Source organism: Trifolium pratense, linkage group LG7 (assembly GCF_020283565.1).
Source record: "Trifolium pratense cultivar HEN17-A07 linkage group LG7, ARS_RC_1.1, whole genome shotgun sequence".
NCBI classification, from domain to species: domain Eukaryota; kingdom Viridiplantae; phylum Streptophyta; class Magnoliopsida; order Fabales; family Fabaceae; genus Trifolium; species Trifolium pratense.
Window position 1 is genome coordinate 17,957,769 of NC_060065.1, and position 22,500 is coordinate 17,980,268.

The 22,500-nt window shown below is 32.1% G+C and overlaps 4 protein-coding genes across 6 annotated transcripts; 1 reads left to right on the forward strand and 3 right to left on the reverse strand.

Moving 5' to 3' along the window:
• Positions 1–163: 163 nt before the first annotated feature.
• LOC123894569 (40S ribosomal protein S19-3-like) lies at positions 164–2,845 on the forward strand. The gene is made up of 4 exons (XM_045944597.1): positions 164–347; positions 1,195–1,285; positions 1,427–1,610; positions 2,516–2,845. The coding sequence occupies exons 1-4, from the start codon at positions 264–266 to the stop codon at positions 2,586–2,588; spliced, it is 432 nt and encodes a 143-aa protein (XP_045800553.1). The 5' UTR covers positions 164–263; the 3' UTR covers positions 2,589–2,845.
• A 3,317-nt stretch (positions 2,846–6,162) lies between these two features.
• Positions 6,163–8,787, reverse strand: LOC123894570 (probable purine permease 5). 2 transcript variants are annotated; one of them, XM_045944598.1, is made up of 3 exons: positions 8,625–8,762; positions 8,455–8,487; positions 6,163–7,609 (listed from the first exon to the last, which is right to left on the reverse strand). In XM_045944598.1, the coding sequence occupies exons 1-3, from the start codon at positions 8,650–8,652 to the stop codon at positions 6,528–6,530; spliced, it is 1,143 nt and encodes a 380-aa protein (XP_045800554.1). In that variant the 5' UTR covers positions 8,653–8,762; the 3' UTR covers positions 6,163–6,527. The 2 variants fall into 2 exon arrangements, with proteins under 2 accessions (XP_045800554.1, XP_045800555.1); XM_045944599.1 differs by lacking the exon at positions 8,455–8,487 and having other exon boundaries at positions 8,625–8,787.
• Positions 8,788–10,598: 1,811 nt separating this feature from the next.
• LOC123894571 (protein ENHANCED PSEUDOMONAS SUSCEPTIBILITY 1-like) lies at positions 10,599–12,192 on the reverse strand. Its single transcript, XM_045944600.1, has one exon. The coding sequence runs from the start codon at positions 12,162–12,164 to the stop codon at positions 10,836–10,838; it is 1,329 nt and encodes a 442-aa protein (XP_045800556.1). The 5' UTR covers positions 12,165–12,192; the 3' UTR covers positions 10,599–10,835.
• Positions 12,193–13,435: 1,243 nt separating this feature from the next.
• Positions 13,436–21,815, reverse strand: LOC123894572 (methyltransferase-like protein 17, mitochondrial). Of its 2 annotated transcripts, none has more exons than XM_045944602.1 (13): positions 21,580–21,815; positions 20,586–20,773; positions 20,215–20,480; positions 19,510–19,583; positions 19,314–19,408; positions 17,314–17,411; positions 16,053–16,136; positions 15,713–15,793; positions 15,528–15,611; positions 15,336–15,431; positions 15,153–15,232; positions 14,614–14,702; positions 13,436–14,098 (listed from the first exon to the last, which is right to left on the reverse strand). In XM_045944602.1, the coding sequence occupies exons 2-13, from the start codon at positions 20,719–20,721 to the stop codon at positions 13,770–13,772; spliced, it is 1,512 nt and encodes a 503-aa protein (XP_045800558.1). In that variant the 5' UTR covers positions 20,722–20,773; positions 21,580–21,815; the 3' UTR covers positions 13,436–13,769. The 2 variants fall into 2 exon arrangements, with proteins under 2 accessions (XP_045800558.1, XP_045800557.1); XM_045944601.1 differs by having other exon boundaries at positions 20,586–20,770; positions 21,580–21,765.
• Between the last annotated feature and the right edge of the window lie 685 nt (positions 21,816–22,500).

Consider the following 22,500-nt stretch of genomic DNA (forward strand, 5'->3'; position numbering starts at 1 on the left):
AATATTGGGGGTTAAAAAGAATCATGAGGTGTCGGAAGAGAAATCATATTACTTTACTTATAAAAATAAAAGGGCCCAAAAATATTATCAATTATTAAATTAAATTATTAATTAATTAATTATAATGAACTTTATTTATAGAAAATAGCATTTGAAACTGAAACCCTAGTTAGGTATTGTGTTCGTTTGTTCACTCTCTCTCTCTCTCTCTAGCGGCGAAAGCTTTACCATTTTCGATTACCAAACAATAATCAGATTCAGCCATGGCAACTTCAAGAACCGTCAAGGATGTTTCGCCTCATGAATTTGTCAAGGCTTACTCCGCTCATCTCAAGCGATCTGGCAAGGTCTGATTTTCTTTTCTGCAAAGATTTTAAATTTATTTGAAACCCATCAATTTTTCTGTTTTATGTGAAATGGGTTCTTAATGTTTTATGCTTTTCACCCTTTTTCATGAATTTTTATTTTTTTTAGTTGGGTTTAAAGTAAATTGTTGTGTGTTGTGTGTGAGTCAAATGGTTACATATAATTACTTAAATTGCTAATGTGAATATCTATTTAATTATTGTTTTCATGATTCTGTTATCAACTAGTTTGAGTCATGTGTGTGCAACAAAAGATTAAATAAATTAATTAATTCATTATTGTTGGATGCGAAGATTTGTGTTTATTATCTTCAACTAGTGTTATAGGTTTAATGCAGTTTTTGATTAGTTGATTTCAAGGAAATAATCAACATGCTAATAGAGCTTTTAAAAATGTTTTTTTATCCTCTGGAAATATATGAAAAAACATGTTATTTGGTCATAGAATTTTTTTTGTTAGATATGTAAGAAATTTTTATTCTTAATAAGTTGGTCCAAACATACAATTGTTTCATGACTTTCGGAGTTGGATTAGTTGTTTGATATGTGGATTCGGAAAAGCCGGCCTGTTCAGTTGTGAAAACCCTGTGACTTCAGGTAGTCAGTCACCCACATTTGGCCCGCACGATTATGGTTCAGATTTCAAGCTCAGTATTTTAGATTTAACATAAAAAATCACAATCTGCATTGAAATCTGGACTGTTAGATGTTGATCGGACAATTTAAATGTGGCTGACTACTTGCGAATATTTGGTTCTGTTTATTTATTTAACATTTTCATGATTTGTTTCGTCTCTATTTTAATTTTCGCTTTTTTGGTTCTAAATAGATGGAGCTGCCTGAATGGACTGATATTGTGAAAACTGCAAAATTCAAAGAATTGGCTCCCTATGATTCCGATTGGTATTACATTAGAGCTGGTGAGATTTTTTTCTCTCGCAAGCTTGCTTCATGATTGTTCTTAAACATGACACTCCTATTGTGATCTTTGTTGGATACTTCGTTGCTTTGGTAATTTTGCAATGAGTTAACTTTTGTGCTCAATTCGATCTTGATTTCAGCTTCAATGGCTAGGAAGATCTACATTAGAGGGGGTCTTGGTGTTGGTGCATTTCAGAGGATTTATGGTGGGAGCCAGAGGAATGGAAGTCGTCCTCCCCATTTTTGCAAGAGTAGTGGTGCTATTGCTCGTCACATTCTTCAACAGTTGCAGAACTTGAACCTCATCGAAATGGACACCAAGGGGTAAAGCTCTTTTTTCCTTACTTGACTTTGTTTTGTCTGGCTTGTTTTGTTATTAAAAGCTACTTTAGAATTAGAGTTTAGAAATTAAGTATAGGTTTTTTTACAAGGAAAATAAAGTAGAGTTTATTGGTAATTATTGTTACTTTTTAGCTTAATAAAGATATCTCTTTAATAAAATTTTAGAATTTGAGTTAAATAATAAACAATAGATAAATTATCCTATGAAGCACATATGCATACACCGGACACCACACACACTAATACGACACCAATTATAATTTTGACAAAATGACATAATTGAATGTAATCATATTTGTCGGTGTTGTGTCAGACATGTGTCAGACATGATTATCATTGGTCTAGCACTGTTTGAAAATCTTCTCTCAACTCCACTACTTTTTGAGAAGGTCCTAATATCTAGTTTTAATACATAAAGCGTAGGCTAATTTTTTATTCAACTACTAGTAGAAGAGAACTCAGAATAAATCAGGCCAAACTGACCCTATATCTACTTGAGCTTATAATTTATATACCATACAATATTGTCTGTTGCAAGCTTCAAAAAAAAAATTGAACTTGATTAACCTGAAAGATTTTGATGTTTTCATGACCTCTATTTCTTAATATCAACGATTGCAAATCTAATTTGTCCCTGATCTAAAATTTTGGTCAATATTAGCCTTAGATGAGTCAATGATTCTTCGGAAATTGATTAGCTATTTTACTATTTTTTTATATCATGGAATTGGCAATATTGGTTAGAAGTGAATAGTGTACTCATTATTATATTGCTATGCTTGTGAAGTTATTGATCCTAGGCTATTGTTTTTCTATTCTGCATCATCATATTACTATCTTTGTATCACACATTTGAATGATTCATCTAAAATGTCTTTAAATATCAGTGGCAGGAAAATTACATCCAGTGGCAGGCGGGATCTCGACCAAGTTGCTGGACGCATTGTAGTTGCACCTTGATTTGTAAGCCAAAGCCAGTGTTACTTGGAGAGAAGTTCTGATGCCGGTTTATGCCAAAAATTTTGGTTTTAGCTACTTAATATCTCCTAAGTTTGTTTTAGCTACTTAATATCTTCTAAGTTTGAACATGAAATGCTGCTTTAGTTATTTAGATTATATTTTCCTACATTGAATTTCCAGTAAAGAGTTTTCAATCTTCACTTTGGACATTATTGATCATTGATTGTCAACCTATGAAATTGAAAGTTTTGATTATAGGGTGCTGTTAACATGTGCATATAGGGCACATGTTAAGGAGTAATAAATGACAGTAGATCCCATTTATTTTACTTTGAAATAAGCAGTATCATAAAGTATGTCTCACATAAAATTTAAAGACAAAATTGTCCTACACCCACTTGAGAATTCAGATCTGTCACCACCTCGTCAAATTCTCTTTCTTTCTATCAATATCATGTTTCTTCATATATGAAAAAAAAAATATATCTGAAGCATTTCCTTTTTATTATCATATATGAAATTGAAGAAACATATAATATTTCATCTTCTTTTTCTATTACCCTGAAGCTTTCCAACTTTAAAATTGGTTACAATCAGTCTTCAATTTCAATCCAAAACTCTTCAATTTCAAACTGAGAAAAGGGAACGACGACGGCAAGTAAGGTTGGGAACAGGCCAGACCTTGACAGGCCAGACCTTGACAGGCCTGAGCCTGGCCTACGATTTTTTTTCAGGCCTGAGCCTGGCCTATGGCCTATCAAATGTTATTTTTTTTTGGCCTGGCCTGAGCCTTTTAAAAGCCTGGCCTTGTAGCCTGTTTAAAAGCCTGTGTTACATTAAAGCTACTCTATATAGTTTTTTTAAATATGCTAAACAGGCCTTAAAAAGTTCACATTTAAATTTTTATAATTTCTACAACATTAAGAAAAAGCTAATAATATGATTAACACAATAATTAAAAACTAATAAAATAACAAATACGATTACAAAAAGTCGCAACAATTAAAAGCTAATAATGTTTATATAAATAATATTTTTTTATAAGATATAAATAATAATATTATATAAATAATAATTATTATAAACAGGCCGGCCTATCAGGCTTCGTAGGCCTTTTTAGAAGCCTAAGCCTGACCTATTTATGTAAACAGGCCGTTTTCAAAGCCTAAGCCTGACATTTTTAATAACCAGGCCAGGCTTATACAGGCCAGGCCGAAGGCCCCTGTAGGCCGCCTGGCCTATTCCCAACCCTAACGGCAAGTCGGAGAAAAAACACAAGAAAGATGGAAAGTTAACATTGCCCTTTATCATGTGCATTTAGGGTTTAAATTCGAGAATTACTCTTTATCATGTGCATTTAGGGTTTAAAGAGTAATAAATGATGGTTGGTCCCACCTATTTTATTCTTTATCATGAGTTAACATTGCCCTTGATTTATATAATGGATTATTTTTAAGAGAAATGCTTAATGTCGCCAAACAACGCAAATATGATGTAGCATAGCAAATGGCAATCTGACTTAAAAATCTTTCCTCTTCTTCCTTTTACTCTTTTCTCCTCTCATCTTTCTTATCTTGGAAATCTCCATTTCAGTTTACATCAACATCTCTACCTTCCAACTGCAACAATACCAATCTGTCGGTGTTGAATGCCATTCAACTGCAATACACCATCGGCTCAATCACAGTCATGTTCACGCTAAACCACCTATTCGCCACTGTTGCTTATCAAAAAAAAAAAAAAAAAAAAAAACCTATTCGCCACTGTTGAATTTGTTGCGCAATTAACCCTTGTGGCGGTGGTTTTATTGGGGAATTTGCGGTGCTATTTATGGGGATTAAACTTTCTTGTAGTCTTGCTTTAGTTTCATGTTATAAAGATTTTAAGTAAGCATGCTGCTGTTAGTCTGCATCTTCATAAAACGAAACGACAGATTTTTTAAAAGATTCAAACACCATTACACCAACATAAGGGTTAATTTAATTCACACATAATAGGATGCAATTGAAAATGATTTTAATCTGCCTCTACTCTAATAAAACACATTGGTGATTTTCGCGATCAATTCTGTTTACGATATATAGCACTTCTGTTTTTAAAAATGTTGAAGAAAGTTCTTCCTCTTTGCTTCGTGAGGTTCACGATTTGCTGCTTTGTCACAGTAAAGTTACTCTGCTTTTTCTTTTATATAAAGTTATTGTTTTTTTATATTGTCACAGTAAAGATTAACACAAAAATGAAAATAAGAACACCAAATTATAAATTTATTTTGAGATGGCTTCTTGGATGAGAGCTCTATCAGGTCTCTCTCACCAGTGTACCACTTAATTTCATGGTTAGATTGAACCACCTTTACCCTATATATAGGCGAGAAAAAAGTCTCTCTGTCTCTCTCACCAGTGTACCACTTAATTTCATTGTTTCAGATCTAATTTGTTCTTTGATCTTTTAATTACATCCTCTTCCCCATTTTATATTTTTTAGGGTTTAAATTCGAGAATTAAAACACCAAGGGAGAATGATGATTTAACAATGGGTCATGTTAACTTGTGCCCTAAGGGCACATGTTAAGCTACCTAAAAATAGAAATATAGCATTTAATGATACATAGAATTTAATGTTTAGATAATTGAATATACCACAAGTTCAATAAATTTTTTCCATATATATCTTCTTAACATGTGCCCTTAAGGGCACAAGTTAACATTCTCCTTTAACAATAAACCTTGTGATTTCATAAACTCAATTGTCACACCTAAATTTCACATATAAAATCAATCCCTATATTATGATTCACCGCTTCCTAAATTCCACACCTAACTTATGATTTCACTGCTTCCTCTCCAATTGGGATTGTTTTAATTTTATAAATTTTGCATAAATTGATTTCATGAACAAAGATCCATATGATGGAAATGCAGACAAAATATTGAGTTGTAATAGAGACTAAAAAAATTATAGTATCGCACAACCATTATGTTTCTCTCGACTGGAATTTTTCAATGATCAAAAAATAAATAATAGGATGCGGTTGAAAGAAAATATGAGAATCACAGATTAATTATAAGCCGATTGATTAATTAAATATAATACATGGTTTAGATTTGGTGTCAAACAAAATTTTGACACATGGTGTCAACGGATCCTAACTATATATATCTATTTGAGGAGATTAATTGCTATACTACACAAGCATCCAATCTAATCACACCATAGGAACATTGTTATAAGTTAGTTTTTAAGATATATCTCAACAAAAATATACATGGCATTATTTTATTAAATGCATGTGTAAAGAAAATTTACGCATATAAATTAAATTTATATTTGGATATTATGCAACTCAAACACCATAAGCCAAAAACATGTTGTACATGGTGGAATGTGGATGATAATTATTTTTGTTAAACTGTGCCTAAAAATTAGAAATAGAAAATTATTACAGTGAAAGATTTGTCTTCTGCCACTTTCAAACTGATACATGTGTTGTGCATACCTTTGTTGGCCAAGATGAACGAGGAAGCATAAGTGAAAAACACAGAGAAGAAATAATAAAACGTAATAAAAAAAGAAGTAAAACGCAAAATAGTAACTATTTAATTTATATGTTTCATTTCATTGATTAGCCTCCAAATTGGATGGAATGAAAAATAAGAGGAAAGAATGGTGTGGGATGGATTCCATCTTATTCCATACCACTCAGTCCAGTTTTAAAAATTCTAAACAATGGCATCTAATTTTATGCCGTTCCGTTCTATTTCACTTCATCATATTCTATCAATCCAAACATAGCCTAAGATACATTCTCAATTTTGAGAAAGAGAATTAAAATTAATATACACATTTAATATACAAACAACTCAAATGTTGTCTCATAGTATTACCTTAGAACTTTAGAAGCGAATATGAATGGAGGCAAACCAATGTAGAGACTAATTCTTATGATTGATTATCGTCCATTGAACTTCCATAAATATATGAGCCAAACCCCCAAAAGGTAATCACCAGAGAGAGGATCTTGAAGCCACTCATTGGATCATGCAACAGTATAACAGCTGCAATGCTTGTTATTGGTGTTCTAATTGCATTGAGTACACCAGCTAGAACAGTTGAAGCCAAGAAAATTACAGCAGTTGCTCCTAAAACCCCCAACTGAAATGTTACTGCACTCCAAACTAGAACTTGATAATAAGCACTTTTACCGCCTTTGAAACTAGTAGCCTCGGATGTCATTGCTTGAAAATCACCACTTACAAATGTCCCTAAACTGGTAAACAGAAATGCAAATAATGAAACCATGATTTGCTGCTCTAAAACAACGATGAACGATCGTCTTCCGAGTAACTTGACGAAAATCAGCTCGGAGAGGGCGAAAATAAGGCCGTGAAGAGCAGAAGCTAAAACATCCCATACTAATCCCATGATGTATTGTTTGTCGGTAATATTATCATATCTGTCTGAACTTGAATCCAAAGCAATGATGGTCAATCCAGCAGTTATGACAAAAAGGGCATTTATTATAGAAGCATTCATTCGGTTTTTTACGAGAATGTATCCAAAAAGTGCTGAAAACACAAGGGATGATGATGCGACAAGAGCAGCAGTCGACGCAGGTAGGTAAGCATAGGCATAAGCATACATTAGGTTATCAGCAGCACTTAGAAAACCCAAAATAATGTAAGACAGAAACAGTTTTAAGTTGAGAGGAGTAGGAAAGGTTTTAGTAATGAAGTATGTAGGAAACAGTATTACGGCAATTAAAGGCCATCCGGCAACAGCTACCCAAGATATGATCCACTTGCTCTGTCCGCCGTTTTCGTAATAAACACGAGATAGAATGCTGGAAGCAGGAAATGCCACTACCATTGCAATGATTCCAAGAATAAGAAGTATCCAATAAGGAATTGGTTTGCTTTTGTATGCTGCAGTCATCATGGTTTTGTATTTGGAAATCTGGTCCTTGAATGACTCCGAGGGAACTGGTGCCGCTTCTGCTGCCACTTCTGCTGCCTCCATACTTTCTGCCAGTACAGTATAATAATAATTTAGAACTTGGTGATTAACTAATCTTATGACATCATATGGATATACAAACACTGCTCGGATTAGATGTGTCCCGGTGTCGGACACGCATCGGTGTCCGACAGCGACACTTATGATTACATTGAATTATGTCATTTTCACAAATTTTTATCAGTGTCGACGTGTCAATGTCGGTGTCGTGTCTGGTATCTGTGTTTGTGTCAGTGCTTCATAAAATAAGCAATACTTTTTAACATAGCTCAGCTCAATGTATGTGAATGAGCTAAATGAAGATCTAAAACCATATTGATAAAAAAAAACACTAAACAAGTTTCAAATCCTTAAGACTAACATTATCACTTGCCAAGAAAAAATAGAAATGTTATTTGAACATCAATTCGGATTTGCTAAACTATACTATTTTTTGTCTCTACGTAAATTTTTTAGGTTCCACTTTAGTCCTTAATTTGTTTTCTTTTCTTTCACTTTGGTCCCTTAAATTACGAAGGTTAAATAATTTGTTCCCTAAGTTTTTTCGTTTCATCTTAGTCTTTTTAAGTTATGAATTTTGAAACACTCTGGTCCTTTAAATTACAAATATTAAGAGTAATAAGAGGACTAAATTGTCTAAATTTTGTAACTTAAGCAAATTGTCTGACATTAATAACTTAAAGGACCAAATGATATAATGTTTTGTAACTTAAAAGGGACTAAAATGAAACAAAAGACTTAGAAGGACCAAAGTGAAACCTAAAGTAGTATAATTTAGCCTACAAAACTTATTAAATATTTAAGGCTCAGTAGTTCATAAACGTACTTAATCACAAATTTATAAGCGATTAACCTTGATTGTTAAGTCTATTTGTAATTGAAAAACCTGAAACCATAGTGATTAACCACATGTGTGAATTCTGAATCTGCATAATTCCCACGCACACAAAAAAAAGCTACGAAAAACAGTGAATTATATAGAACTCAATAATTAGAAAGAAAGTGAAGAAGAAACAAACAAACCAGGTTGAAGCAGTGAGGCAGACAGCATGACAATTGAGTTGGGTGGGGAGAAGGTACGGAAATGGTCAGTCGTCTTACTCTTGTAACCACCACAACGACGGGAGATATCGATTATCGATTATGTGGACACCCCATTTCTTTCTGTATTATTATTATTAGTAGTAAACATCCAATCATTAAAATTAACTTTTGATAAAAATAAAAATAAAAAATCATTAAAATTAACGGTTCATCATTGCAAAAAGAAAAATAATAATAACTGTTCACCAAAATAAAATCATTAAAATTAATTAAAGGTACTCAAACTATCATATAATCGAATACTGTTGATGAAAATAAAAAAAATAAGTAAATTTTTAAAACAAAATTATTTTTTAAACCTTAAACAAATTCACCATATTTAGTTTTTATACTAAATTTTTTTAACCTAAAAGTCCTCAAACTATTTAGTCTCTTGATTAACATTGATGTTAAATTAACCATTATTATTTTCTCATAAACATTAAAGGTAATCTGAGATAATTTGACACTAAATTCATTCTCTTTATCAGAGTTTAGTCCTTAGCATCTTTTTCCCGTGATAACAATTGCACCTATGAAATTTTTACCAACATCATCGATTGTTACCCTTAATATATAAGGATAAGCGATTGAATTATAACTTAAAAAAATATTATCATTTATTTGATTTCAACAAAAACAAATTAATATATAAAATAAAAAATTTAAATGTGCATGGATATATTTACTTTATTTCAATTAGTATATTATATTATGATGCACACTGTTTTTATGGGATGATTTCTTATTAATTTTTGACGTAAATATGCTTATAGCATTTCATTAATTAGAATGTGTAATATGGTATATCAACCAAAATTTGGGGACTAGCTGAAATATGTGACCGCCTTAGCTAAACTATGAGCAACCTCATTTGTTTGTCGCTTAACAAACTCAACACGAGAATTATTATAAAATTGGGAAAAAAGACTCTTATAATGTGTTATTATATCACCGAATTCAGTAGCATCATGTGTACGTGCATGAAACCTGTCTACTACTCCCCCGGTTCTAATTATAAGAAGAGATTTACTTTTTAGATACATTGAAAGTTTGATGTATCTAGTTTATATTATTGTCTAGATACATTAAATTTTGAATGTATCTAAAAAGTTGAATAGTTTCTTATAATTAGGACTAGATGAAGTACTTTCTTCGAATCGAGCTCAAAATCAACCAATCCAAAAAGTTTAACTCATGAGCCCAAGTAAGAGGAGAAAGTAAGCCAAGAGCTTCTCCAATATGAACCGCACACAGGAATAAATTAGTCATACCTAGCCAAAAGAAAGGCTCCAAACTCGTATCTAATGCATATGCCAATTTCCACTTTATTTTATTGAGATGAGAAGGAAGCATCTATATTACATTTAAAACGTCATGTGGTAGGCTTGGTCTATTTTATAATTTGCTAAGGCATTTCTGATTTGAAGGAATAAAATCTCCTATAGCTTTCATGAAGTATGGTTTTCATCCTACAGTAAAGTGATAGCTCTCGTATATACAAAGTTTTGATCATCAATTATATTATTCCACAATTTATTATTCCTTAGTTTCCATATACTCCAAAGTATACAAGCAAGCAAATATGGATGACTCCTTATCTATGAGACAAAGTAACTAATGGAAAATTAAGTAAACTAGCATACGAGGCACTGGTGATAGCAGAAACAACACAGAAAATTGTACTCGTACTCTAAATATTCAAACTACTCGGACAAGTAAAGAACAAATGTTTGTTGTCTTCATCATGAACATTACATAATACACAATCAATACTACAATTAAATCCTCTATCACGAAGTCTAACGCATGTTGGTATACATCTTCTACCTATCCGCCATATGAAATAAAATGTTACATTAAAATTTTAAAAAATAACATAATTTATAATGAGAAATTCTTATTTCAGTTTAAGGCATGTCCCTTAAATACTCAAAAACATAAGAGAGGCACAGTAAGTGAGTGACAAATCAAAACGAATGATATTTCTTCAAACGGCCACAGCCTACAGGATTCTTGCTCTTATACATATTTGCTGTTATAAATAATAATTCTATTATTTATTAAAAATAATCCAAATTAAAAATGAAACCTTCTTAACATAGGCAACAAAAATACTCCATAAATACAAACCAAAGGATCAAAACCACATTAATTGGACACAACCTCCATAAACTCAGAATCATTTCCAATTGCCTCTAAAATTTCATAAGGAAGACACACTTCGAGGTCTATACTTCCTTCTTCTACACCTGCATACACAACAATCTTTCCATTTTTTTTATTCGAACCCCCACTTCGCACCCCCACAGGTATTCCCCAACCAAAATCATTACCATAAACATCAAACAAAGGTGAATTAGCAATCACGGTTGAATTATTATTCGCGACACTAAGGGTAAAAAAACTCGGTTTAATCAACCAATTCTCATAGTGATTTTTCAATTTCTCATCAGAGTACAACGCAATCATCTTGTTCATCTCCCAAGAACCTTTACCAAGCCCAATGTCTTCTAACAACTCACCAGCTTGCATGGTAACCACACACTCTATCACAGCATTACCAAAATAATCCTCTTGCAATGGAGGAACTAACCTATGTCTAACGCCTATATCCAGCATAAAATTCACTTTTTCTTGTGAGTCAATTTTCTTGGAACGTATAATAGAGTGCCAAATGTGCGTGAGAAGTGCTTGTAAAGAAGATACGTTCTTTGTGCCGGCCTCTAAATTGGCTTTGAATTTTAGTTTTATGATATTCTCCTTTTTGAAATGAAATAATCTGTATGGTAGATTGATTTTTGCTTCATCATTAGAGTGATTGTTAAGTAGATCTATTGTGAAAGGAAATCGAATTGGACATTCAATACCTTTAGGAAACCAACGTTCAAATATTGGAAGTTTAGATATTTTAAGACAACCTCTCGAGATTTCAGACCATGAATTAATGAAATGCCAAAATGACTTACCATCAACAATGGCATGGTTGATTGTGAAGGCAATGAAGATGCCATCAATTAATTCTGTTACTTGAACTGCAAGTAATGGTTGTGATGTCCCTTCGTAGTTTTTAACTCCGTTAAGTGCAAAAAATGAAGGGATAATAGGAAGATGATAAGTGGATCCAAGAATACCGGCAACACTAATACTTTTTGCTACGGCATGAACAAAGAGTGCGCCTTCGTTGTTGCAAACAATGCAACATGAGATCGTGTTATCTTCATGTTCCGTTATTTTGAGACGACTTGTGAGTGGTGGAAAAAAATCAAGAGTATTGGAAAGAGAGTGTTTAAGGTGTTGGATTTGGTTTGTTGTATCTAACTCGGAAGAGTGGTGATAAAGAAGACCCTTTTGATTGTATCCATATGGGAGGAATTGTAGATCCCATGGTGTTAGATTGATTGTATGATAAGTTGAGTCACAAAGATTGTGATTTAGTGCATGAATTGGAGCGGAAGAGAGGACTTGGACGGAACTCATATTAATTTCTTGGGTGAGTGGGTGTGTGTGGGAGATCATAGTGTTGGTTGTTGGACCGTCTCATAAATAGCCAATTGCTGTTGTATTGTGTTATGCTTTTTTATCATAGTGTCAGAAAATTAAAGTTTTTATCATAGTGTCAGAAAATTAAAGTGGCAGGGCAGGTAAAGATAACATTAAAATATGGAGAATGTTAAATTGTGCCCTTAAGGCACATGTTAAGGAAGCAAAAATAGAAATTATTAAATGCTAATTTGTGCATTTTGACTTTTGAAGCATTAAATTTCTTGTATCATTAAATGATGAATTTCTATTTTGGTATATCTTAACATGTGCCTAAGGGCACATGTTAACAAGACCCTTAAAATATATATGTGCAAGTTCCTCGTGGACAAGCTGTGTGTAAGCTACTATGAGCAATCAAGTTTAAAATTAGGGTTAAATATTTTTTTTTTATAAATATTTCGAATTTTAGTCTCTAGAAATTTTTAGCAAGTTTTGGTCTTAAATATTTTTTGTTTTGATTTTTTATTATTATTTTTCATTCAACTCGTATATATCATTCAAAATTTTTTAAAAAAAATTCACGTACATATGTTTAGAACATTATAGGAATCTATCTAACAAAAGTTTAAATTTTTTTAACAATGGATGAATTAAGTATGATATTTTTTAGTTTTTGGCACTTAAAAATTCATAAATATTTATCTTATGATAAAAAATTCTAAATTTTTGTGATAGAAATTCTTATAATATTATAAACATCAATGCAAAAAATATTTCAAAGATGTGAAAGCCTACAAGACTTGATTAAAAAGTAGTGACCAAAAGTTATGACAGAAAATATTTGAGATTGCTGAAATTTTTTATAGGGATTAAAAACTTATTTAACTCTTTGTACCAAAAAAAAATATAATTTAACTCTAAAAAATAAATAGTCGATAAGATCCAAAATGAATTTAAAAATAACATGAATCAATTAACTTGTTAGGTAATGAAGTTAAAAAAAAAATGGAAAAAATAAATCATTAGATTTTGCATGTATTTTATAAGCAAAAGATAACATTATATATGCAAGTGCACTATCACCAATTAATTTTTTTCTCATTTTTTTCATTTTCTTTCACTCATTCTTCTTCATCTCCTTTATACATTCATCAATTAAATCCAGATTTTCAAACCCAGTTTTGAAAATTCATCATTCAAAAGTTTGAAGGACAATTTACCCAATTTTGTCTATTCATTTTAACAAATAGAAAGACTAAACTATCTTTATACAACTAAAATATCTTCATTTTCACACATAGTTTTTACAAATGTACCAAAAAAAACATAGTTTTTACAATGAGCTGGGGATCGAACCCAGGACTTATAGCGTACTACCCAAACCCCTCACCACTACATCAAACCTAAACCTAGTGGCTTCATTTTCACACATAGTTCTAATCCCTTTATCATGAATATAATGAAAAGAGCTACTTCAAAAAAGAAAAAAAAACATGAGAAATTTCTTATTTTAATTAAGCAGATATGGCCCTTAAACACTGATACATATAAAAGTGGCACAGTAATAAATGACAAATAAAACTAACAAATGGTTTTGCTTCAGAATGGCCACAAATCACCCCAAATAGATCTCTTGGCTTGATGATGCAAGGTAGGATTCTGGCTCTTTGTTACGACCATACGGTCAAATGAACCCTCTGAGCCATCCCTTTTGGTTGACTTACACACATTCAATACTACTTGTCTACCCCTTCTAAGAGGCATGTACACAATTCTTCCCCAGCCACCTCCAAGATCAGCACTCTCTGTTTCTTCTTCAATTTCCTCATTCTCTTCATTATCATCGTCATTAGGATCAGAATCATATTTTACTACATCTTTTTCACGAGGAGCATCATCGTCGGCTTGTTGCAACTTCAACCAGTCCTCTGAAAAGATGAAAATAAATACATACAAGTTGCAATTCGGTTCCAGAAAACATTTCCATTTAATTTCATGTTTACACTAATAAATATAAATTGTAAAAATATCACATTAAAGGTCTGTTTGCTATAGAAAAGTTTTCATTTCCTATTTTTACAGTTCATAGCCAAATCTGCTGCATTATGTTCACACTGCATCTATTTTTTGAAAACTTGTATATAGAAAAAGTGAAAATGAAGTTGTTCTCATTGTTTCCTATAAGTATATTTGAAAACAGGAAACATGGTGAAAGTAAAGTCGCAAAATATAGAAAAAGAAAACAATTTCTCTTAACCAAAAGACTCTAAATCATGGTTTCTACTTCCAATACAAACATTTTAAAAACAGGAAATAAAATAAAAATAATGTGTATTTTTGTAATTATTATCAAAAATAAGAAATAAAAATTGAAAATGCTTTCTTCAAAATCATAGACCATGAAAGGAAATTTATTTAAACAGAAAACAAGATAACACAGTACCGTAGTCAATTTCAAGATCCTCTGGATTTCTTTTTGCATGCTGCTCCTTCAGAGTGTCAAATGTAATACCATCCAGGGGCCAAGGTTCACTGGTCCAATGGTTCAGTCAAAAAATCAAAATCAAAATTACACCGTGTTGAAAACAAGATTAGGATCCATATTTTGATTATATAGGATAGACATATAACGTGTGAATAGGGATAGAATATTTTGTAATTATTCTATAAATATTTAAGTCTATAAAAAGAGAGACAGTTGTTAAATTGAAACACGATTTCACCATCTCATGCATCTGTTTTTGCTCATTCAACACATGGAATTAAAGCATATTGTTATATGCCTCAAAAATTAAAAAATTTGACCATATAGTAAATTCCATCGAAAGAAAAAAATCATAAAAAGTAAAATTTGACCATGAGATACACATCAATAGGACTGTTTAAATTTCATGTAAAAGAACTCGGCTTTGTTTGTTGTCCTATACTCCTATTTGTTCAATAATGAAGTTCAAACATGAAAGATTTATTTAAAATACATGCCTTGGTCTTCGTCCTTTTCTAAAAACAACATAGGAGAATTTCTCATCTTCAAAACCACGTAAGGGCTCGCCCTTCGAACGCTGCAAAATGATGAAATTTAAAACAGAATAAGTTGGTAATTATGAATGCTGGGACAATATGTCTCTCCAATACATAAAAGTAAAATATGGATTAAGAAAAAACCTTGTAAGCACGCTGCGACGATGTCCTTTCCAAGCGCTGAACAAAATGACAATATTTTCCAGATTTTACCAGTGGACAAGTACCATCATGAGGACACTGCATGAAGAAAATTTATCAAATAAAAATTAACAACGGGAAACTGCAAAAGTGAACAAATGTTTCGGTAAAAAAGTAAAAATAAAATGTACTTACAGGAGCAACCACAAAAGCACCGGCCTTCTCAGTAATCAAATCTTTACAAACTTCATTGTTCTTTTTAGAAGATTTACGAAGTTTCTGCAAAGACAGCAAAAACCAGTCTTATTAAGTATATAAACTATCTGAAGTAAACTGCACAACCAACAATGATGGGAAAACACAGGAATACATAAACTTACTCTATTTTCCATCCATAATATGTGAGATCTCATCTGAGCTATAATACTGGATCCATGAGGCGTTCCAGGTTCAACCAAAACCTACAAGATTTTGATTTCACAAACATAGATAGCATTAGATACACGGTCGAAAAGTTCCTCCAGTTATTTTTTTTCAAGGAATTTTTTCTATAATTCATATATATTTTTCTTTGCTCTGATCACTACATTTTCTCTCCCATTGACTCTGTTTTAATTTCCAAAAATAGTGAAGATAACACCGTTCTAGTAAGTAAAATAAGTTTGTAGCAAACAATCCCCGCCTACATAAGACAACAAAACTATGAGTTTGAAATCATACCAGAACATCTTCTGTTAGATCCCAAAGCTGACGAACTATGGTAATTCTATCCTTTAGCGACGGGATCTCTCCCAGCACATAAGACTTCATTCCACAAAAATAGAGCACAAGCAATTAGTTTTAATTTACATAAACATACGCAAATAATTTATATGCCTAATGGCTAATGCTTGAATAAACAGTATAAAACAAAAGTATATCCCTTATAGCATTACAAAGGGAACAAAGAACGTTTTAAAACCAAAAAATGAAACTAAACATACGGATCAAATTCACCTGAACTATTTAGTTTGTTTAAATGGAAAAATAAGAGTAGTCAATTTGTTTACTATTTGAACATATGAACCGTATACAACTAGTTGATTATCCTTGATACATATGTTCAATGTTATGATAGAGTCTGATAAACTACGTAAAAAAATATTTACATCTCCAAATCCATCTAAGATTTTAGACAGTTAATCGTAAATTAGAGTTGAATCCATGGAATAAAATATGCATAAACTAACAAATCTCAATTACTCAAGTTACATGTGAAGTATAAAATTTTACTCACAGTTCTAGCTACTGACATGATGTAGTTGGATAAGATGTTGCTGAAATTTTATTGTATATAATGCTGATGTAATTCTTTTGTATATGAATATTTTATATTTTTAATTTTAGCATACTTGCTAAAGTAAAAACAGATTAACTAGCCAATCCAAAATGATTTGGTTTTAATATTTAATTCCATTTTATCATCATCAGAGGTCCACATGAAGGAAGCAGGCAAGATTGAGAGTGGAATCAGGGACTGGTAGTGAGAACCTTCCTCACACCAGTAGTGATATTATCAATTTATCATAGTGGGAACATAGTTATTTTTATTGCAATTGTCCTCACTGGAAGGAGATTGTTACCCCATTCATTGCCTTCCTATTCTAGATCATTGTAAAGGGTTAATCTTCATTATTCAGAATATTATCAACAACTTAATAGTTAATACTATTCTGTGTTATATCATATTTAGAGTCTATTAAACTTCAAAGTTATTGTGTTTGTCAAGTGTGATTTAAATGTTGTACCTCATAGATAAGTTAATGTGTCAAAACTAGCTGGTTGTAGAACTTGGTTGGGGTCTGTCCCAACTCAGTCTAACTTTGCTACTGCTGCAACTGTTTCTTAATGCAAATGTGTTTCAGTCCGGAAATAAAAATAAAATTGAAGAACAAGCTGCTTGTTGCAAATTTACTTAAATAATCCAAATGAACAAACTTACAGCAACTACAAGGTCATGCCCTCTGCCCGATTTACCAGTACTTGTTGACAGAGCTTGAATGCTATCATAGCTATGAATAAGTGGCAAATCCTTGAGACCTATATAATCAACAGCAAAACAAAAACAAAATAAACTCATCTTTCTTCAGCATAGCTATCACATGTTACATAATTAAAGACCTAATTCTTAAAAGGTTGATTTTCCCATTCAAATCATCCCTCAGCTATGCCGCAACAAAATTATAACTCTATTCTGATATTTCCCAAGATTCAGTCACCTTCATTTTTTATTCATAATGCAGGATAAATAGTAAAACTAATCCCAATTCCAATCAATCAAGAAATTTGCTAGACACCCAAAAAGATTTCAAGAATAAGGACCATTATCCATCAATCAAAAACTTATTTAACAAATACAATGAAGAAAATAACTTTAAACCACTCTCCAGTCTTGATTTTAAGAAAAAATAACTTTACACTGATGAAGAAAATATCATTAAGTGCAATTAATTTTCTTTATCTAAAAAATAAAGTGTATTCTCGTAAGTTCCCTTCATACGAACTTGCTCCATGTAAATAGAAGAGTCATTGCAAAATTAAACATATATCAATTGAGGGGTATTTTAGGAATAAGTAGTGGCGGAACCAGAAATAATAGTTTAGGAGGGCCACAATTTTTTTTTAATATACAAATTAAATACGAAAATTATATTGCATATAAAAATGTAAGTCGTAAAAAGCACAAAGATACTATTTGGCATCCAAATTTTAAACTTAGAGCTTATAAGTTCATATTAAGAAAAAAAAACTTGTGTGGTAAATTTTTTTCATGAGTTTATAATTTATTTTGATAAGCTAATTCAATTAGCTTATAACTTATTATTTTTTATTCTAATTATCCCCCTATTATCTCACTTAAAAAATTAGATATTAATAAACATATTTATTTATATTATTATTATTTCATATTTATATATGCTGTTCAATTGCTAATTTTACCAATACTATAAATTCAAATAATTATCCGTTATTTTTTGACAAACAAAGTCGAAGTTCATTATTATAAAATTAAAGTGTATAACTTAAAATAATACTCTACTTATATATATTGAGTGACTTGAAATCATCAATAATAGACTATAAACTAACATTTGCACTGATAGTTGAACTAATATGAGTACCGAGTTCCTTATTATCATTAATAATAAACTATAAATTAATATTTACTTTAATATTTGTATAAATACGTATACTGAATTACTTAAAATCATTATTAATATATTTGAATTAATACCCTACCTATATAAAAAAAAAAATTTGGGGGCGGGGGAGGGCCGTGGCCACTCTCAGCCACACCCCAGTACCGCCTCTGGGAATAACAGTATTAAATAAAGTAAAAGTAGTTAGATTTGCTTATATTTGAAACCACTATCGCTGGCATGCCCAAAGTTACCAAGTACCACCATAGTTTCCCGAGTGTACCAAGTGCCAACGCTTGGCATGCCCAAAGTAACAAATACGAGAAGCCCGTAAACAATAACATATCAACCAGTGTGGTGTACCTCATCCTGATAAATTATATTTGCACTATAACACAACAGTTTGTTATTGATTGCTCATCCTCTGTAAGCATTAGAACATGGAAAAATGCTCAACTCTCTAATCAAGCATGCAAATGAAATAATGTTTTAGCTCTGATAAATTCATACCAAATAGTAACATACTACCCTCTAAAGAATAATGTCAATTTATGAGGAATTCCCACAAAGGATATGCTTCAAATTACAATTACATGATTTCAACATAATGGTAAATGTACATCACCTGACCCTCTTCCATTCATTCAAATCTAAATCCAAGCTGGGCTTTACCTTTCTATAGCTCTACTAAAACTAACTATTATTCATCCTTTCTCACCTATATTTAAAACCCTTTACAATAAAAAAAATAGTAATAATAAAAAAAAATATGTATCTTGTCAAAAAACTTATCAACATTTACCTTGTATGAGGCTCTGACCTGCACGCTGCATTGACTGTGATGGTTCTATTAAATTAACTTTCTCCAAAGATTTTGGCCAAACTTCCCGCAGTGCCCTTTGACATCAGATTGAAAGGCAACAAATTAATTCAAAAACAATGCTAAATTTATAATATTGAAGTTAACCCTTAACCAGAACAAAGTTCAAGAGTCTTACCAGAAAGCTGAACCAGTTCCAGCACCAAAATCTAAGACCCTGGTTGGGGAGAAACCAGGAAGCCTTCTACGAACCTAAAAAGACATAGCATTGAAATTACAGTAAAAAAGTTAAAGGGAACATAAGTCAAGGTTCATACTTCACAACTTAAGGAAGCAGAATCATAAAAACTGATCCAACACCTATATGTTATAACTTGGAAAATAAATGGACAAAAGGAGGGGGGGGGCGGAGAGAGAGACCCATCTCACAAGCTGGAGATTAGCTATCATTATTCAATCCAACACATGAATTCCAGTCCCCTGTTTGATTAAATTTAGACCTTAAACTTGCCAGCATTATTCTTGCTTCCATATCCAAATCAGATATTGTCCGACTCCCTAACTCCATCTCATTAGAGCATTCATTTATCATTAATATCCAAATCAGATACTTCCCCTACAATCCTATTGTTCCATATAGTATCATGGATGCACACAAAACTCAAAACCATATTTTACAAATAAAATTTGACTTTTTTATTTTTTCTTTAAACCGACTTCGTCTAATCATTTTGCCGACCAAGTAAAGGAGTAATATTAAAAATCAAATATATTTGAGCCTATTATGTCATAGTTAAAACTTCAATTATTTAATGGTGTGAGCTCCCTACCATTGATATTTTTTCTTTATTTTCAACCTATCAGGATTATATTTACAACCTACCTCTTTAAGTACTCTGTAACAAGCAGAGTAAACGGCAGGCATTCGAGAAGCCACATAAGCAATTGTTTCTTCATCTCTGTAAGTGAGACCAATGTCACCATAGGAGCTCGTAATCTTCCAACGTTTGGATTGTTCAGAAGACTTCAAAGGGTCTTCAACTAACTCCCTCGATGTGGTGGTTGCCAGCTGCAGATTGGCATTCTTGATTTCATTGAATGACTGTGACAATCTCAACACCTTCCTCTTCATATATGGCTCCGACTGCTCTATAATCCCAAGACCACCATGAAAAATTGCAATCACAAATATATTAATAGAATCAATACATATAGATAAAATGTGAAAAAGTAAAACCAGAAAAAATAAAGTACCTCGAAGGTATTTCTTAATGGCACGGCGGAGACGGAGAGGGACAGTGAGGCAACGTTGAGATTGTTTTGCTGCATAGAGGAGGGTTTCAGGGGTGACAATTTTCAGTGCAGTTTCAGCTATTGTCTGAGTAGCCATTCCGACCCACAATTTAACAACTTCTCCTGGTGCTCCAAACAATGCACTTCTTCTATCACCATGAATTAGTATGTTAGCAATACACTTTTTAAAAATAAAACCTCATCAAGGCACCTACACCAAAAATGAAAACTGAACAGAAGATAAGGTATATTTTCCACACCAAATAGAAAGTTCATTTTGTTCTTCATTCCCTGAATGGTTATTCAGGGAGGATTAGGATGATGTGATTCTCAAATTCAGTCCACAAAACTAATTAATGATTTTAGTAATAAAATATGCGGTCAAAGCTGCCACGATGCTAAGTTTAATCCCCTTTTATGAATCCCTTAACAGAATTTCTCTTGCTAGACTTCTACAGACTACTGGTCATAAAATACAACATTATCATGACGGATGTTACAGTTATATCACATTACTAACAACATCAGAAATTGCATTAAATATATGTCTGCGGATTTTCATGGTTACTTATAAATATTTCATGAACTTTGAGTTATTTGTTTATTACATTAAATATATGTCTATAGTATTATTTATGATATAGTGGTCATCCGCTATCTCGCCTTCTGGGTCAGCCGCTATCCGGGATTGACTACCTAGGTTTCTACACTACACTTCCATACAAAACTTTCATATTCAGCCTAATTGAATCACATCAAAGACTTATATAACCCTAGTAGCTAAACAAAAGTCATAGAAATAAAGGCATTAAAAATGAAAACAAAAGTAAATTGTTAATGATTCATTGTGGCAAATTATCAAACAAGTGATGTGCACAAAAGTCAGTCTTTTGTTTTGCTGAAAAATGGAAGAAACTAATAAACATAACAGAGTCATAATGATCTGGTTTTGTACCTTAATTTATGGCGAGAAGGTGAACTCTACAATGATGCAGTTGCGGCGTATGAGTGAGTGGCGAGAGTCATGGAAAGTGGCAGAGACGATAAAGAGAGACAGTGAGTCAGTTTTCGTGTGTAAAGACAACGGCGTGACGGCAAGAAGATGTTGTGCTTTTTTTTTTTTCCAGAACCTACACGTGGTGGAAAAAAAACAATATTTCCAGGACACTAGAAGATCGACCCGTGTATCTCTCTGATTAGCCGTAAGATATATAATTATTAAATAAGATATAATAATTTCAATAATGTAAGGTATATGAAAACAGTTGAGTAACATTAAATGATAGTTCAACAATAATTTTGGATAAATATTCATACAAAGAAAATTATGTTATAGGCTTAACTACATATTTGGTCCCTTACGTTTATTTTAGGTTTCAATTTGGTCTCTTACGTTTAAAAAGTATCAATTTGGTCCCTTACGTTTATTTTAGGTTTCAAGTTAGTCATTTCCGTTAGTTTTGTCACTAACACCTTTTGAACAGGACACGTGTCAGCGTGTCAAAGTGCCACGTGTCAGTCCACGTATGCAAATTGACTGCCACATGTGACAAAATTGACGGAAAGGACTAACTTGAAACCTAAAATAAACGTAAGGGACCAAATTGATACTTTTTAAACGTAAGGGACCAAATTGAAACCTAAAATAAACGTAAGGGACCAAATGTATAGTTAAGCCTATGTTATATTACGAAAGACTTCCTTATATACCACATTCGAAGTCTTAGTCGTATCTTCACAGTCGTCATCGATGATCAATATTTTTAATCATTTTCTAGAAGTAACTCTTGAAATTGCAACATACAACTAACCATGTGAAAACACTGGCGACGGAAGATATATTTCAACATGCTTTAAACATTGTTTCTGACTCTTA

Excerpts from the sequence above, each read along its gene's own strand:
- LOC123894569 (XM_045944597.1), top strand. The coding sequence starts at position 264 with ATGGCAACTTCAAGAACCGTCAAGGATGTTTCGCCTCATGAATTTGTC. Across the intron at positions 348-1,194 it reads ATCTCAAGCGATCTGGCAAG|ATGGAGCTGCCTGAATGGAC; the intron begins GTCTGATTTTCT and ends GGTTCTAAATAG. Across the intron at positions 1,286-1,426 it reads TTGGTATTACATTAGAGCTG|CTTCAATGGCTAGGAAGATC; the intron begins GTGAGATTTTTT and ends TCTTGATTTCAG.
- LOC123894570 (XM_045944598.1), bottom strand. The coding sequence starts at position 8,652 with ATGCTGTCTGCCTCACTGCTTCAACCTG. Across the intron at positions 8,488-8,624 it reads TGCCTCACTGCTTCAACCTG|GTTTTTCAATTACAAATAGA; the intron begins GTTTGTTTGTTT and ends CTATGGTTTCAG. Across the intron at positions 7,610-8,454 it reads AAATAGACTTAACAATCAAG|AAAGTATGGAGGCAGCAGAA; the intron begins GTTAATCGCTTA and ends CTGTACTGGCAG.
- LOC123894571 (XM_045944600.1), bottom strand. The coding sequence starts at position 12,164 with ATGAGTTCCGTCCAAGTCCTCTCTTCCGCTCCAATTCATGCACTAAAT.
- LOC123894572 (XM_045944602.1), bottom strand. The coding sequence starts at position 20,721 with ATGGCTACTCAGACAATAGCTGAAACTGCACTGAAAATTGTCACCCCT. Across the intron at positions 19,409-19,509 it reads GGAACTGGTTCAGCTTTCTG|GGCACTGCGGGAAGTTTGGC; the intron begins GTAAGACTCTTG and ends CTGATGTCAAAG. Across the intron at positions 14,099-14,613 it reads GGATCTTGAAATTGACTACG|AGGACTGGTTGAAGTTGCAA; the intron begins GTACTGTGTTAT and ends TCATCTTTTCAG.